The sequence below is a fragment of the Lissotriton vulgaris genome, chromosome 6 (genome assembly GCF_964263255.1).
Source record: "Lissotriton vulgaris chromosome 6, aLisVul1.2, whole genome shotgun sequence".
NCBI classification, from domain to species: Eukaryota; Metazoa; Chordata; class Amphibia; order Caudata; family Salamandridae; genus Lissotriton; species Lissotriton vulgaris.
In genome coordinates this window covers 1685092062-1685106425 of record NC_141694.1, presented here as the reverse complement: position 1 = coordinate 1685106425, position 14364 = coordinate 1685092062, and the positions used below count along the sequence as shown (strand labels likewise).

General features: G+C 43.0%; 1 protein-coding gene across 20 annotated transcripts in view; it reads right to left on the bottom strand.

Annotated features, from left to right (window-relative positions):
* Positions 1-14364, bottom strand: part of PROX1 (prospero homeobox 1) — a 119792-nt gene that overhangs the window by 56981 nt on the left and 48447 nt on the right. For 10 of the 20 annotated variants that reach the window (XM_086927877.1, XM_086927878.1, XM_086927880.1 and 7 more), the window contains 2 exons: positions 9532-9576; positions 1449-1643 (listed from right to left, as the gene is read on the bottom strand). In XM_086927877.1, the coding sequence (XP_086784003.1) occupies positions 1449-1643; positions 9532-9576 (240 nt within the window). The remainder of the gene's footprint in view (positions 1-1448; positions 1644-9531; positions 9577-14364) is intronic. The other 10 variants (XM_086927895.1, XM_086927890.1, XM_086927887.1 and 7 more) reach the window with 1 other exon arrangement.

Genomic DNA, 14364 nt, shown 5'->3' with positions numbered 1-14364 from the left:
AGGAGTGGTTTTCTACTCCCTCCATGCTGCGGGTGAAGGGTAGGTAGGTGCCGGGTGCATCAGCTGCACGCATGTCCAGCACCTCCTCTGTGAGGTCCAAGTGTGGCGTCTCCAGTCGGGGATTAGCTGACTGGCAATTCAAAGCTCGATGAATACATGTTATTGCCCAGAGCAGTATCCTCATCAGGGATACTGCCCACGGCAACTCTTAACAACAGCTTAACTGGGGACATAGCTGCATGTTTTAGAAATGGTCACACAAAGAATGCTCCAAAAAATATACATGCAACATTTGCCATAATTTAGTTACGTGGCCTACAGCGCCTCCTTGAGTCAACACCTTCCACTCTTAACAATAATGTGCTCATTCCTTTTATTCCATCACAGTTTATTTCCATCATACCACTGTGCTTTCTGCCCAACAATGTCCCTCACCCAGACTTCCTCTTCCCCTACTAGATGGTCACGTACACCCAGTTCACCCATGTACCTGCCTACTCTTGAGACAAAGACTCTATGTGGTCTCCAGCTCCCCTGTCTGTTTTATAAATTCAGAGATATATGGATACTTGGAATTTACGCTTGAAGAACAACATAGTATATGCCACTGGGGCTTTTATCGCAAGCTAAACATTCTCATCAACTGGGTCATTATCACGCTTATGCATGTAGGTACGTTTAGGGTATGTGTAACGCTCTAAGGCAATGGAGTGCTGAATACAGAGCGGGGATACACATGGGATGGACCATGAGAGTATATCAAGTGGGAAGAGGGAGAGCAGAAAGAGCGTTGCCTCGGATGGGCTGGGGCAGAGCTTAATTTGAGCCAGTTTCCAGAGCTCGGCACCGGGACTTAATTCTTAGCACTGGCACTTTTGACAGTATGACACATGGTGGAGCAGTCTGTCTAATTTAGAGCCAAGCACAATAGTTTCTTATTATTTCAATATATATTAAAAATCACCAATACCTGTTGTAATAAGCATTCTTATAGCTTTCGGAGCCTGGAATAGTCAGAACTGTACACTTGTAGAAGTGTGATGGATAGTAGTTGTGTTGGTAGTGTAACTAGAAGTGGTGACAGTGGCAATTGGCGGTGAAAGTGTGAGTGACTTTGTGACGAGAGCCCTGGCACTTATTTATTTACAACTTAAGCACTGGGGCAGGATAATGGGAGGTGGAGAGGGGGAGGAGGAGACAGGTGTCAACTGTCTGATCTAATAGTACACCGGTGAGGCACTCATTGAAAAGGCTTCTGGGTTGGGGCATGTAGGGTCAGGTGGAACGAGAGCATTATAGTGTATACTCCAGAATGAATCCCAGGCCACAGGTGTCTTTGACACTAGGCCCTAAAAATTATAAGGAAAGCCTCATATTATTAGGATTCTGGTGCACACACGCTATATGCTGGATTGCTTTTGGTTTAGTGGAAGGAAAACAAATCTTACCTCGAAATCATTCGCTTTGTTGTAGTGCATGTTCAGAGCCCTGTAGAGCTCGCAGTCGCGGGTGATGGACAGCTCATCGGTGCTTACGACTCCGTCGTTGATGGCCTGACGGGCGTACTTCTCCATTTGAATGTAGTAAAATTCACGGAAGTTGCTGAACCACTTGATGAGCTGGGAAGTGATGCATCTGTTGAACTGGTTGTTATTGATAAGAAAAAAAGGAGAAAAGTCTCATGAGCGCTTCATAATGATATATGCATTGAATCAAAATGCAGATCTTCCTATGTGGCTCCACTTCACCCAAAATCCAACAAACTTAGAAAAAGTATTCAGAGATACCCCTAATCCCTCAAACAATTCCAAATAGTGCCTTAATAAAACTACCAGCCACTAGAAATGTCAGAACTGTACAGAAAGTGCATAACATCACTTAGAGAAAAAGGTACGTTTGCAGACAGGGGAAATGATGTATCACAGGAGTATGACTAGTCTTTAACCATTTTTAAAGTGCACTCCACAAATATAAGGGCAACTTGTTCAATTTTGTAAAATAAAGTTTAAACTGTTGAAAGGTTTTGGTATGAAGTCCTGAAATCAATTATTAATGAGGGACAAATATCGTTATCTTAAGCTGCGCTGATCCATTAAACTTTAATTGAAATATAATGTTTTTCTCTTATGAAGGTGAGGTATTTCCATCTCTTACATGGCAACAGCCTCAAAGAAAGACTATGTGCTGTTGTTCCAATAGTCGTTTTCATTGGAAGGGTGGTGTGTTGCGTCACACCTAGCATGTTCCTTTATGTAGATAAAGTGAAGCCTTTCAGATCATTCCCAGCAACAACTGCTCGGAGAGATTGTAACTGTTCCGTATTTATTTAGCAGTTTTATAAAGTACCCGGCTTTGGCTGGTCAGTTATGAGAGGTCGTGGGTGGTAAAAGCCTGTGCATAGGCAGGGGCGCGGAGGCAAGAGCGCGGTGAGAAGTCGGATTGAACTCCTTGGCATCCGCTATACTAGGAGGATGTCCATCAAAGGCACATTTGAAGGGTTACAGTCTCGTTGTGCCCTTAGAGCAGAGTTTGCTTCCTTATGTAACTTGTGGCCCTGACTCCAGGGACTGGCATCCATGTATGTCATTTAGGGGTCCCCATGGGTCGCAACTGCTACCCCTGGCTTGCCTCTTGTGAGCCCTGGCACTGCCTTTGCAACCCCTTGCCTCAGTGGTGCCAAATTCAGTGCCTGGAACACGGGGGCTGCTCTTCCTAATGGACGCAAGTTGGAGCTCCACTTGCCTGGTTTAGGTAAAAAAAAAATACAAATAGTGAATAATAATATTCACTATTAGTGTAATAAAAATGGAGTACATTAGCATGACCTTATCTAGAAGCTAAGGTAAGTAGAAAATGCTGTTAAATGTATATTGTATGCATCCTTGCGGGTGAGAGTGTGTTTTTGTGCGTGAGAGTGTGCCAATGTGTAGTATGCATGTGTTTGTGAGTCAAAGTTGAGGGCAAATGGCGTGCGATGTCACTTCCACTTCCCCAAACATTTTGGTAAATGGAAGTCCATGCTTGCATCCCTATTTTAGGTGCATGCATATATGTGTCTTGATTGCAGTCAAAGACCAAAGGGTCCTAAAAGGCAGATTACGGGTGTCAGTCTGGAGATATCCCGGACGTGTTCCCCAAATTGCCCTGCCCACAGTGGCGAGGCTCCTCATGGATAAAACAGTCAGCTTTTTGATGCTTGTATCACTGGGGTGGAGAGATTTTAGTGCAGGCTAACTGCGGTTGTGTTTATAAAAAATTAAGGAACATTGTTCCCACCAAACCCTGTAGTGTTTGAAGTGCGTTGCTGAGTTTCTTTGGTAGTGTATTATGGCTGCTAACCATTTGATATCCGTAATTTCAATTTTTTTTAATTCCTCCTGCTATGTCATGTTTCTTCTGCCTTTATTCCTGCTCTAATAAAAATTAAAAACATTAAAAAAAAGAGTTTCTTTGGCAGTGTGGTATAAGTAGAGTAGGTAGTGTGGTGTAAGTAGAGTAGGCTTGCTTTAATTAGGGCATGTCTCAGCTCAAACTGTAAAGCCCGAATTTAGCCGTGTGAAAAAAAAAGTTGAATCTGTAGCATGCCGAATAGCACATATCTCTAGCATTCTGCAGCTTTTGAGCTACCTACGAATACTGCATCTAGTCACAGATCTTCTGTGAGTCGGTACCACCAATTTAGGGCTGATGAGAAGAATTTCCAAACAGCACAGAAGAGTGTGCATCAGCTTTGTTAGCTCTTATTTGTCTTCTTTATACTGACACTGTAAAACGTGTAAAGCCATGCAGTAATGTTACTGCTGCATCGAGGGCTAGCCCATGTTTTCCTTCAGTAGGGGGCTCTAATGAGGCTGCAGATAACCCAACCAAAATCAGTATAGGCTTAAGAGCTTTCTGCATAATTGTATCCCTACCCTTTTCACACATTTAGACAGTGAGATGCTTCCTTTTTCAAGACTGCAACTGTATTTACTATGTAAATTTATTGTAGTGTCATGAACTGTGGTTAGGCATAACACATCACCTTTATTATTATAATTGATTTAACATTTATTAAGCGCATAGCTACCCTTATGCATCCCAGCGCTAGCAGCACAACAGGAAAGAAAGGTTGGTGCCTCACAGAGTGAGATTCTGAAACAGCCAAGTTTTAAGATGCTTTCGGAATGGGAAATGGTGAGTCACTGAACGCAGGTGTAGGGGAAGGGTGTTCCAGAGTCAAGCTATATTATAAGAAAAGGAGCTGCCCCTACTCCTCAATCTACACATTTTTGGGATGGCTGCTAAACTCAAATTAGCAGATCGAAGGAGTTTCCAAGGACGGTAGAAAGTGATAAGGGGCCCTTCCCCCAGAGAGTCTTGTGGGCTACACAGCGGGATTTCAATTGTATTCTCTCTCTGGGATAGGCAGCCAATGTAGAGTCTTCAGACCTGGCTTAGCCGATTAATTTCTGGGAATGCCAAGCAGCAGCCGAGCGGCACAATTCTGAACCACTTGAAGTTTCCTTGTTGTGGATTTGGGTGCTCCCAGGTAGAAGGAGTTACCATAGTCCTGGCGAGAAAGAACCAGGGCCTGGACCATAGTTCTCCTCGCCCCCACAGGAAGGAGGGATGGAATTTCCCGCAGCATTCTAAGAATACCATAACAGACTCCTGTCACTTCCACTGCTTGCTGGTCAAATTTAAGCGATTTATCCAGCCAAACACCTAGGCTTTTAATTTTGGTCTTAGGGGTCGGAGTAGGTACAAGACAGATTGGCCATGCATGTTTGAAATCAGTGTTCATCATGTTGCCCAGGGGCATTATTTCATTTTTTTCTCCATTAAGCTTGAGACATGAGTGTTGCATCCAAGTTGCCACCTTCTCCAAACAAGATTCCATATCAGATGAAGAATTCTGAGGATGGTTAAGGGATACTACCAAATGAGTATCATCCACATATGTGACAATTTTAATCCCATAAGGAAAGATAATATCAGCAAGCGGTGTCATATGCATGTTAAATAGAGTAGGGCTCAAAAAAGAGCCCTGGGGTACTCCACAGCGGAGAGATAGACATCTTGAGATCGATTCTGCTGCATAGACCTGGAATGTTCTTCCATGTAAGTAGGACCGTAGCCAGGTAATGGCTCCACATGACACCGACATTCCTAAGTCTGTCAAGAAGAATATCAGGATTACCAGTATCAAATGCAGAGCTATGTTCAAGGAGGATAATGGCTCCTGCTCCTCCTTGGTCAATTATTTTTTTAGATTCCTCAACTACGGCAAGGAGTGCGGTTTCTGGTCCATGTTGAGGACGAAAACCAGCCTGAGTATAATGCAGAAGACTATGGGTCTTCAAAAAGTCGGAGAGAATCGAATTGACATATTTTTCCGAGACCTTACAGACCATAGGCAGCAAAGAAATCGGGCAATAGTTACCTTGAACATCAGGATTTAAGCTTGGCTTTTTCAATAATGCTTTCACCTTTGCATGTTTCCACGGGGGTGGGACTTGGCCAGTGGTAATCAAAAGATTTATTACGTCCAATATGACGGGAAGCACAACATCTTTATCTTTGTGCAGGAGGTGAGAGGGAGCCGGGTCGAGATGGGAACCCGACTTAGTTTGAACAAAAAATTCTAGATAACACATTCAGATCCAGTATTGGAAATTCCTCCAATGTGTGCTTTATGTGGTATGGAGGCCTATTCAAGAATGAAAGATCGCTAGGACAAGGAGAGCCAGGGAACGTGTTATATAGATCTTGAATTTTTCCAAGGAAATATTCCGCAAGTTCTTCTCAAAGTCAAATGAAGTACTAAAGAGTCACACAAAGTGGCATCTACCTACCAAAACCACACAAAGTAACAGGACCTAGCTGCATGTAATTTTAACACCAAACAAAAACGGGGGGGAGGAGGGGGCATTTTTATAACTTGTAACATGTGCAACAATCATGGGCAGCCATCTGTGTGACAACATTTCTGTATTGGGGGATATGCCACAAATACAAAAATTGTGCAAGATAGCACTCAATAGCCTTTTGCAGCATCATACAATACTACATCACACATTTGCTTGATCCATGACCCCATCGCTGCGTGATGCTTTGTAAACAAGCACAATTTTAGTGAATTCAGCAGACAACATAACAAATTTTCATGCCGCATTGTGTGAATGTGTGGGAGAAGCTGACCCCATGACTAATAACTTAACCAGTCAGAGTTTTTCAGTGGAAATGTGGATAATCTACAAACACTGTTCGTTTATCTGTGCCTTGAACCTGAGGAGAAAACCTATAATACAGGCTGCATGGAGTGCCTTACATAGACACTCTAATGGATTGGACTACTTCTTTTACTATGCATGCAATACATCACATGCCATTAGAACGCGGTTGTTACAATGACCGCTTTGTTACATCGCGAACCATTACATCGCAAGTCGTTGCAACGACTTGCTGTAGGGGGTGCGCTGAATTTAGGAATAGTATAATTTACTATACCTACTCTAGTTTGTGCAATAGCAGGGAAGGTGTTGGATTGTAAATCCAACACCTTCCGCCCCCTACAGCAAGTCATTGTAACGACTTGCGATGTAATGGTTCGCGATGTAACAACGCGGTCGTTGTAATGACTGTGTTGTAATGGCATGCAATGTATTGCATGCGATCTAAATGCTGTTGCCCAATGGATTGTTGCTGTTTTACAGTTCTACAAAAATAAAATGGGTTCAGAAACAGAATCATAAATCTACTCTCAGAAGTTTTTTTATCAACGTTTGGAGAAGATTACATTTTTTTTTCACAACGGTTTCCGGAAGTGCTCCGAGAAGTTGAGACTTTCAGAATTTTCCCAGGAGTACTTCTAAAGTCGTTTCTTTCATTTAATTTCTGCTTGAACAAACACAGAAGTGTAGGGGTAACTCCCTTACTGTTTTCAGGGTAAGAATGGTTTTGAGTATATCCACGTTATGCAACACTTCCAAGATAGTCCGGTCTTGGAATGCTCATTGTAGGAGATTTATTTACGCAAAATCTATGTGCGCCTAATCTTTTTCCAGTATAATTTCACCTTTTTTGAATGTCAAAAGGAGCTTGCATCGTTAAGTGAAATATACACTACCCTAAGAACTGATGTAACATCTGCTCGGAGAGCTCATTCAACAGATATAAATGGACCTTTAAAATCACAGAAAGATATTGAAAGGTCTAACAGATCTAACACCGTCCTAAAACACAGTGTCTTCGGCTGATGGTCCATTTCTAAGTATTGTGGTATGAAATTTTAACACAAGCCATGCGCCATCAAACCAAAGTTGAAATTTGGACATAATGATAATAGCTTTACGAAGAGGCAGTAAATGGTGAGTTTATGACTGAATACAGGATTGTACATAAAGGTGAGAAATACACGTAGATACACGAAAATAGACAGAAAATGTATGTGCAGCACAAATTAATAATTACTGGACTACGCAGGGAATTATAAGAGAACAGGTTGAAAATATACAGCTGAAGACGGTATTGTAAATAATCCAATCTTCAACTGAATACCACAATAGGAGGAAGACCTGCTGAACACAGGATTACTGGCAGGGCTCCATGTAAAGTTTTGCTTTTGGAGTATTTAACTCCATACATTTTGAAGTTGAGATTTAAAAAACTTCTTAGGGTCATTACATAATTCATAGTCTGGGTGAGAAATATTTATGTAGGTAAAATAGTGAACAACAAATATTTATAATTGTTACCCTGTGTATTTTATAAGATCCATGCTCTGTTTGTGGCTGATTTTTCAGGAAATGAAAAGGTGCCTTTTCCACCCTTTGGCCCCTATTTAGATAAGGCAATGAGATTAAGAAGGTGGGGCTGTTAATTTATCCAATTTTCAGAGAAAAACCATATGTGGAATCTTTACCCTTTTCTTTTTACCCATCTTGCTAGCGCTGCATTTCAGACCATCTAAGGGACGAAATATTGTGCATAATATGTTAAACATCCAGCTTTATTTAGAGATTGGCAGAAGGGAAAACCTGTGAGGTATACCGCTCACCATATTTCAAGTGCCAGAGGATATACTGCACTTGCAATCCAGCAGACAGGATACCCACCATATTTGTAACGGAGTATCCCTTCCATCAAACTCCAAGTAAAGCCCTTAGACCCTTCAAAGCATCTGTAAAGCCGCACAATTATTTTGTAATGTTGTCTGCACATGGGTGCCTGTAATGTTGACAAGTGGTCTACATACATGCTCTTCTGTGTGCATCTAGAGTGCTGTCTGCGTATGCTCTATGACAAACCCAGACCTATGGCTTTGTCGATTATTGTATTATGTCTAGGAAAGAAAAAAGAAAGAATATCCAGTGATGTATGAATCCATGGGCCTGCTGTTTATTGAAAATATATTCAAAGATGTTTATTGTTAGGTGGGACCATGAGTGCACAGCTATTACCCAGGTCAAGTCATACACTCTCAGAAAATTTACGAAAAGATCCTCCAGGCTGGACAATATGAGGTTTGAGTGTCAAATAACCCATTTGGGGCTCATGACGAGCTCAGCTCGTCATGAGGCACAGTGCTTATAAGCTCATGACGAGCTGAGCTCGTCATGACCACACCCATTTCTATTAGGGCCCAGCACAGGAGAGGAATATCTCAAGCAGCCAAGGTGATAAAATAGCCCAGCTTCAATAAAAAACACGAGTTTCGATTGTTAACTTACGTTAGACCCCACAGCTAAACCAATACGGAGGATGCTGCTCCTCGGAGTGAAAGAATTACATGTTAAATCTCAGGAAGTAATGATAGAAAGAGTAAGATCGCACAAAATAATCCCTTGCAGACAAGCATTGCATGTCCGCCTGCACCTTGGACTTCTTTTACTACATTGGTACATACATACGTGTCCCTGTTCGGTATACCAGGGTCGTTTTCAGGCTCATCCATGTGCCGGGGGAGCTGTAGTGCTGCCACCCAAGGACAGACCCAGCTCCACAAGATTCAAAGCCACGCCAAGTGTGATCCCCTGGAAAGCCTCAGTGACACAGGAGTCTGGGAAATGTGTATAGAGGATGCTAAATATAACAAAATAGCAATGCAGGGGATAAGGGTATCCGTGCAGTACTGGAAGACTGCAAGACAGCAATCCTAGCCTACCACTCTTTTTTAGCAAATGGTAATAGGGCCACACCACCAAAAGCAGCCTGATTCTGCATGTGGTCCTTTCCTGCCTGTTATTTAACATCTACATCCAGGCTTTAGGACTGGATTCCAATATGTAAATCAAATACTTCATACAACTCCAACATAGAATGTTACTGCTGGCAAGTGCCAAAATGTGTAACGATTTTAGGGTGAAACGGGTCTACAACAGTTTCTTCTTCTCCTATCTTTTTTTTCTTTTTAGTTGCAAAAAGTTATACATAAGAATACAACAATCTGGTTATATTTGGGAGATAACAAGAGTGGTGGCAAACGTAAACTAGCTTGGTTTGCTAATGATGTGCGGCCTTGTTTTAGTGATACAAAGGTTTTTGTACCTGCATTACTGGCTGTCCTTGATGGATTTGGTAGACTGGCCAGACCTACAGTTAATGAGACAAAACAGAGGTGTTGACATTGTTTAGGAAGGACAAAACCTGTTCTGAGAAGGAAATCATAGAGTTATGCTAACCAGAGTATTTATTTTGGTTGGAGGGCAACATCCTAGTTTTTTCTCGCCAACAGTAAATGATTTTGGGGGTATGTACATTAATTTCTGTTGATACTTTCATATATTTCAGGTGTCCTGCTACAATTCTATTTAATACTGCAAAATGGTGTGACAAATCAGATCCTCTTGAGGGATTTTAACTCTACATGTACATCAAATGTTTTGGGGTCATTTTTAGAGTTGCGTGAACTGCAGAGAGGCAGCAAAGGAAACATATATTTGAAAATGTAGCGAAAGCAGATTCGAGCGGTGGTGTGTAGAAGCACTGACATTGTGGCAAATTATATGTCCCAGGATTCAGGGGCAAAAAGATGTTATTTTATGCATCTGAACATATAAATGTTCCAACAAATCATAAATGTATTCAGTTGGTGAACTTTAAGCATCCTGTGGGATCTCATAGAGTGTTCAACTCAGGTATTTTTAATGCTAGGGACAAGAACACAAGCTATATGTGTTGATTAGGGTACAATTACATGCACAAATATATTTTGTAAATTGTGCGAATTTGTAGTGGAAACATTGTTATGTTAGTGAGCTTTTGGTAACCGCACGTACACCAAAAAGGTATCTTGGCTCTGGGGTAAATGGAGGCTGCTGCTGAAAGAGTTATTCAAAAGCTTTCCTAAACAGCCATGTTTTTTGTTTTTTACTGAATTCCTCATAGGTCACAAAAGATCGTATTTCAAGGGGGAAGATGTTCCATGTGTGGGAAGACGACACAGAACATCTGGCTCCACCCAGCCTTTTTCTTTTGCTTCTAGGAACAACCAACAGATTGAAATGTTCTGATCTGAGCCAGTGGTTAGGGATATAGCGCTGAATTTTGTTAGAAAGAAAAGCAGGTCTTTTACCATGGGGAGATTAGGCACCATGTTTTGAAAATGGACCTCTGAGTTACCAGAAGCCAGTGTAGTTGTTTCCTCAAGGGTTTGACTTGGCAATATTTAGACTACCAAAAGACCAGCCTGGCTGCCTGGTTTTGTATTATTTGTCATCTATGCACAAGGCCAGAATGGAGTCCCATATAAAGAATAATACAGGACAATACCGATGCGATTACAATTTTTATAATTGCTTCAAAGGTAAAGTACCTTCTTATCTTCCTTATTTTCCAAAGTTGCTGGAAACAGGATGAGGTCACTGCGTCAATCTGACGCTTTATAGATGAATCCTCATCAATGAGGATTCCAGCAAAGTTGAGATTTTCTTTGCAAGCCGCCACAGGTGTCTGTGGTCCTTATCTCAAATAGTGCCGCTAAAAACAGGTTTAATACAGAAGGACACATTACTCTGGAAATACATGAACATCAAGATGGAAAGTGCAAGAGCTATGTGAGATTATGAAATACATTTAGATCAGTCACCCGTAAGATGCATGTGGAAAAGTAATGAGTAGTATTTGCTGGTGAATAACTTATGCTAACAGAAATTCACTGTAGCAACCAAATGTATAAGTAATGGAGCGGATTTTCTTCCATTGGATCCAGATAGCTCGACCTCAGGACTTGGTCACCAGCCACTGTGGAATTCCAGGCAATTGAAATTTTTGTTTGTTAGTTGTTTTTCACAACAGTCTGATCTAGAGGAGCAAAAGTACACCGAGTGGCTTTTCTCTCCTCCAGGCATTCCTTTTTATGATGATGTTAGGTTGGAGGACTCCTTTGCGAGGGCTACGCTTACACTGATTGAACAAGCACTGGCGTAAGAACCCCCTGCCTGACCCAGGTTTAGTCTGACATCATACAGAAGTGCCATGGAAGCCCACTCTGTGACTAGGGAGGGGATTGGCCACGCCATGCTTTGACTTGCTACCGTTTCTGACTTTTTGAGAGTGTACTTCAGTCGTCTTGCCTACCTATATGCAGATATGGTTGAGCAAGAAATATAAGCTGCAGGATCTAGCATTTCCTAGGATCATATCACACACGGAACCTTTTAATTACAAACTCTGTGACTATATGTATAATTGCTGATAGACACGGTTCTCTGAGATGAGCAAACATAAAATGTGTGTTCTTAGTAAAAATAAGTTGCTCTTCTGCACTTATAGATTTCGTTTTTGAACACAGGAGCAGAAAAACACCTGGTGTGTCATTTCTAAATCACTGCTAATATAGTGGTGCACATGCGTAGGAGCTGCTTCTAGGAGCTAGTTCTGGAACATAGACCACTGGGTTCTAAAGGAGCTCTCTTACATCCTATGGTGTCTTCCTGGTCACCTTTTAGGTAATACCTTGTGGGTTAGCGGCTCCCTCTGCACCGCAGGGCACAGACGAGGCTCTGGCACCATGCGCCAAGTCAAAGCCCATCAACAGAACGTGCCGCTGCCCGCAAACTGATACGCAACCCTCTGCCTTTTGTCATTGACTTCCCGTGGCCCCCATGCAGATACGGACATTAATCAAAAAGCAACAAAGGACACTTATCAAGCGCAGCCCTGAGAACATGCAGGCCTCCCTCACGACGACAGCTCGGGCGCGCACCGCGGCCGCAGCCACCGCGCGAAAGTAGTTCCTGTGCTTCGGCCGATAATGAAGAGACGAGAATGCGTGGCAGGGATCTGAGGACAGGCAAGCAGGCAGGCTGGTGTGTCTCCCAAAAGGCCAACTTGCCTCATAATTGCCGAGCAGTTGCAAGGGTCCTCGCAGATAATTGACCAGAAAATGATTAAGCCATCATCAAATCGCTTCTGCTTGCAAGAGTTCAAACGTGTACTTAACCTATCCAAGAATTATATTTTCTCTCCATGCGCCTGTTCTGTCTCTATTCAGCCTTGCGGGGAACCTGATTAAAGAGACTACGAAAGGACCCCGCTCTTATCTGATCTTCTGGTGGCCGATTTCAATGGGACTTAAACCCATTACGTTTTGCTGAACTTGGAGTTCTTTCCGTTTTTATCTCAGTGGCAAAAAAAACGCTGTCCAAATTTCCAGACACTGAGATAAGGACCACAGACTCCCGTGACGGCTTACTGTTCCTTTTTAATTCTTTTAGAATAAGAAACAAAACATTACAAAATGATAGCGGGCTGTCCACTGGGGAATGAACATTGCTTTGACATGGAGATTAGGCACCGGCATTGTTGCAAGACATTGTCCTGTATGGACAAGTGTACCGTGGAGAGAGAGAGAGAGAGAGAGGGGCCAGGGAAAAAGAGAAAGGACGGGGCTTTTTCCAGAATGTCCATGAATGACCTAATGGGGGCTGGAATAAAAGTAAGCGCGCGGGCCATTATTCGCCAACGCAGCATAAAGGGGGTTTAACGCCTATTGTTACGGAACCAAAAAGCCGGGGAGACAACAAACATAACAACAAACTCCCCAACCAAGAGAGACAAGTATTGCAACAGAGGATAAGTGCTTGAAGAGTAACACTGGCCTAAACAACATAGCACCATTATATTCATAAGATGACTGGGCTTGCGCGTGCAGTGTGTATTTTTTTAATGCTTTCTAGCAATGTCGAAAACGATCTTGTTCATCATACTTTGGCCTTGGTAGCAAGAGGATACAAGAAGGATCAATTGCCGCAGAACCTAACAGGATGGTGATATATGTAGCGTTAGTGTGATGCCGCAAAAAAACGAATCACTACTACAAAGAGGCCGTGCTTCAAGAGTGTCAGGACCTCTGCCATTTTGATTCATGCTTCCCACGGGGTACCGCTACTCGCGCGGGCTGAAGAAACTCCCTCAATATTCAATGAGCATGGTCAAAGGATATATAAAACAAATCAATGTGACACCTTAATCTGGTGCGGCAGCAGTTGAGTCAAGGGGCGGAGGGAATGAGATGCATTATTTAATGCCGCCCCGCTGAAGGGCCGTTAAGTCATGCTTCTTCACAGCTAAAAAGGATGTCGAACGTGCTGCATTTAGATCCCAACAAGATTCAGTCAGCAGATACAAAACATACAATAGAAACTAGTAGAAGGGGGAATCATGCAACGATGCTTGACCAAAAGAAAATAAGCCACTCTAATGTCAAAAGACGTGTTACTCGGGGGTCCCCATTGCTGATGTCAGAGAGCTGTACCAGTGACGTAGCTGCCCCCCAACCCCCAGCTACGCCACTGGTCCACCTGGTGGCAGTCTGCCCCGGGTGGCACTTTTTGGGGGGTAGCAGGTGAGGTAAGCAATTTCGGCAAGCACAAGGTAAGTGTTTTTCTTTTTATAAATCTTTTTTCCCCAGCTGTTGTCTGTCGACTCCCACCCACCCATGATCTTACTTGCACCGGCCGTCTCTCGGTGGCAAACTCAGGGACTACCCTGAGTGGCAAAGGCTCAAGCTATGTCACTGAGGCTTACTGCTGACTTTGGACACCCCACTGCTGACTCTTAGAGCTCTACCTCTGCCTCTGAAAGCTCCATTCCTGGGCCTCTACTACTGCCTCTGAAGGCTATATTTCACACTCTGGGATCTCTGATGCTCACTCTGCGCTCTGCCACTGACTATGGGGCAGTGCCACAAACTCCGTTGCCTCTACTGCTGTCTCTGGGAGAGAAAAACTGCTGAATCTGAAGACTCTAGTACTGTCTCTAGAAACTCCAGTGCTAATATTCGAGCGCCTTACTGCTCACCCTGGGGCTCTACTGAAACCCTGGGGCGCTACTGCTGTCTCTGCTGATGAATCTGGGGCTCTGCTGGGGACTCTATAG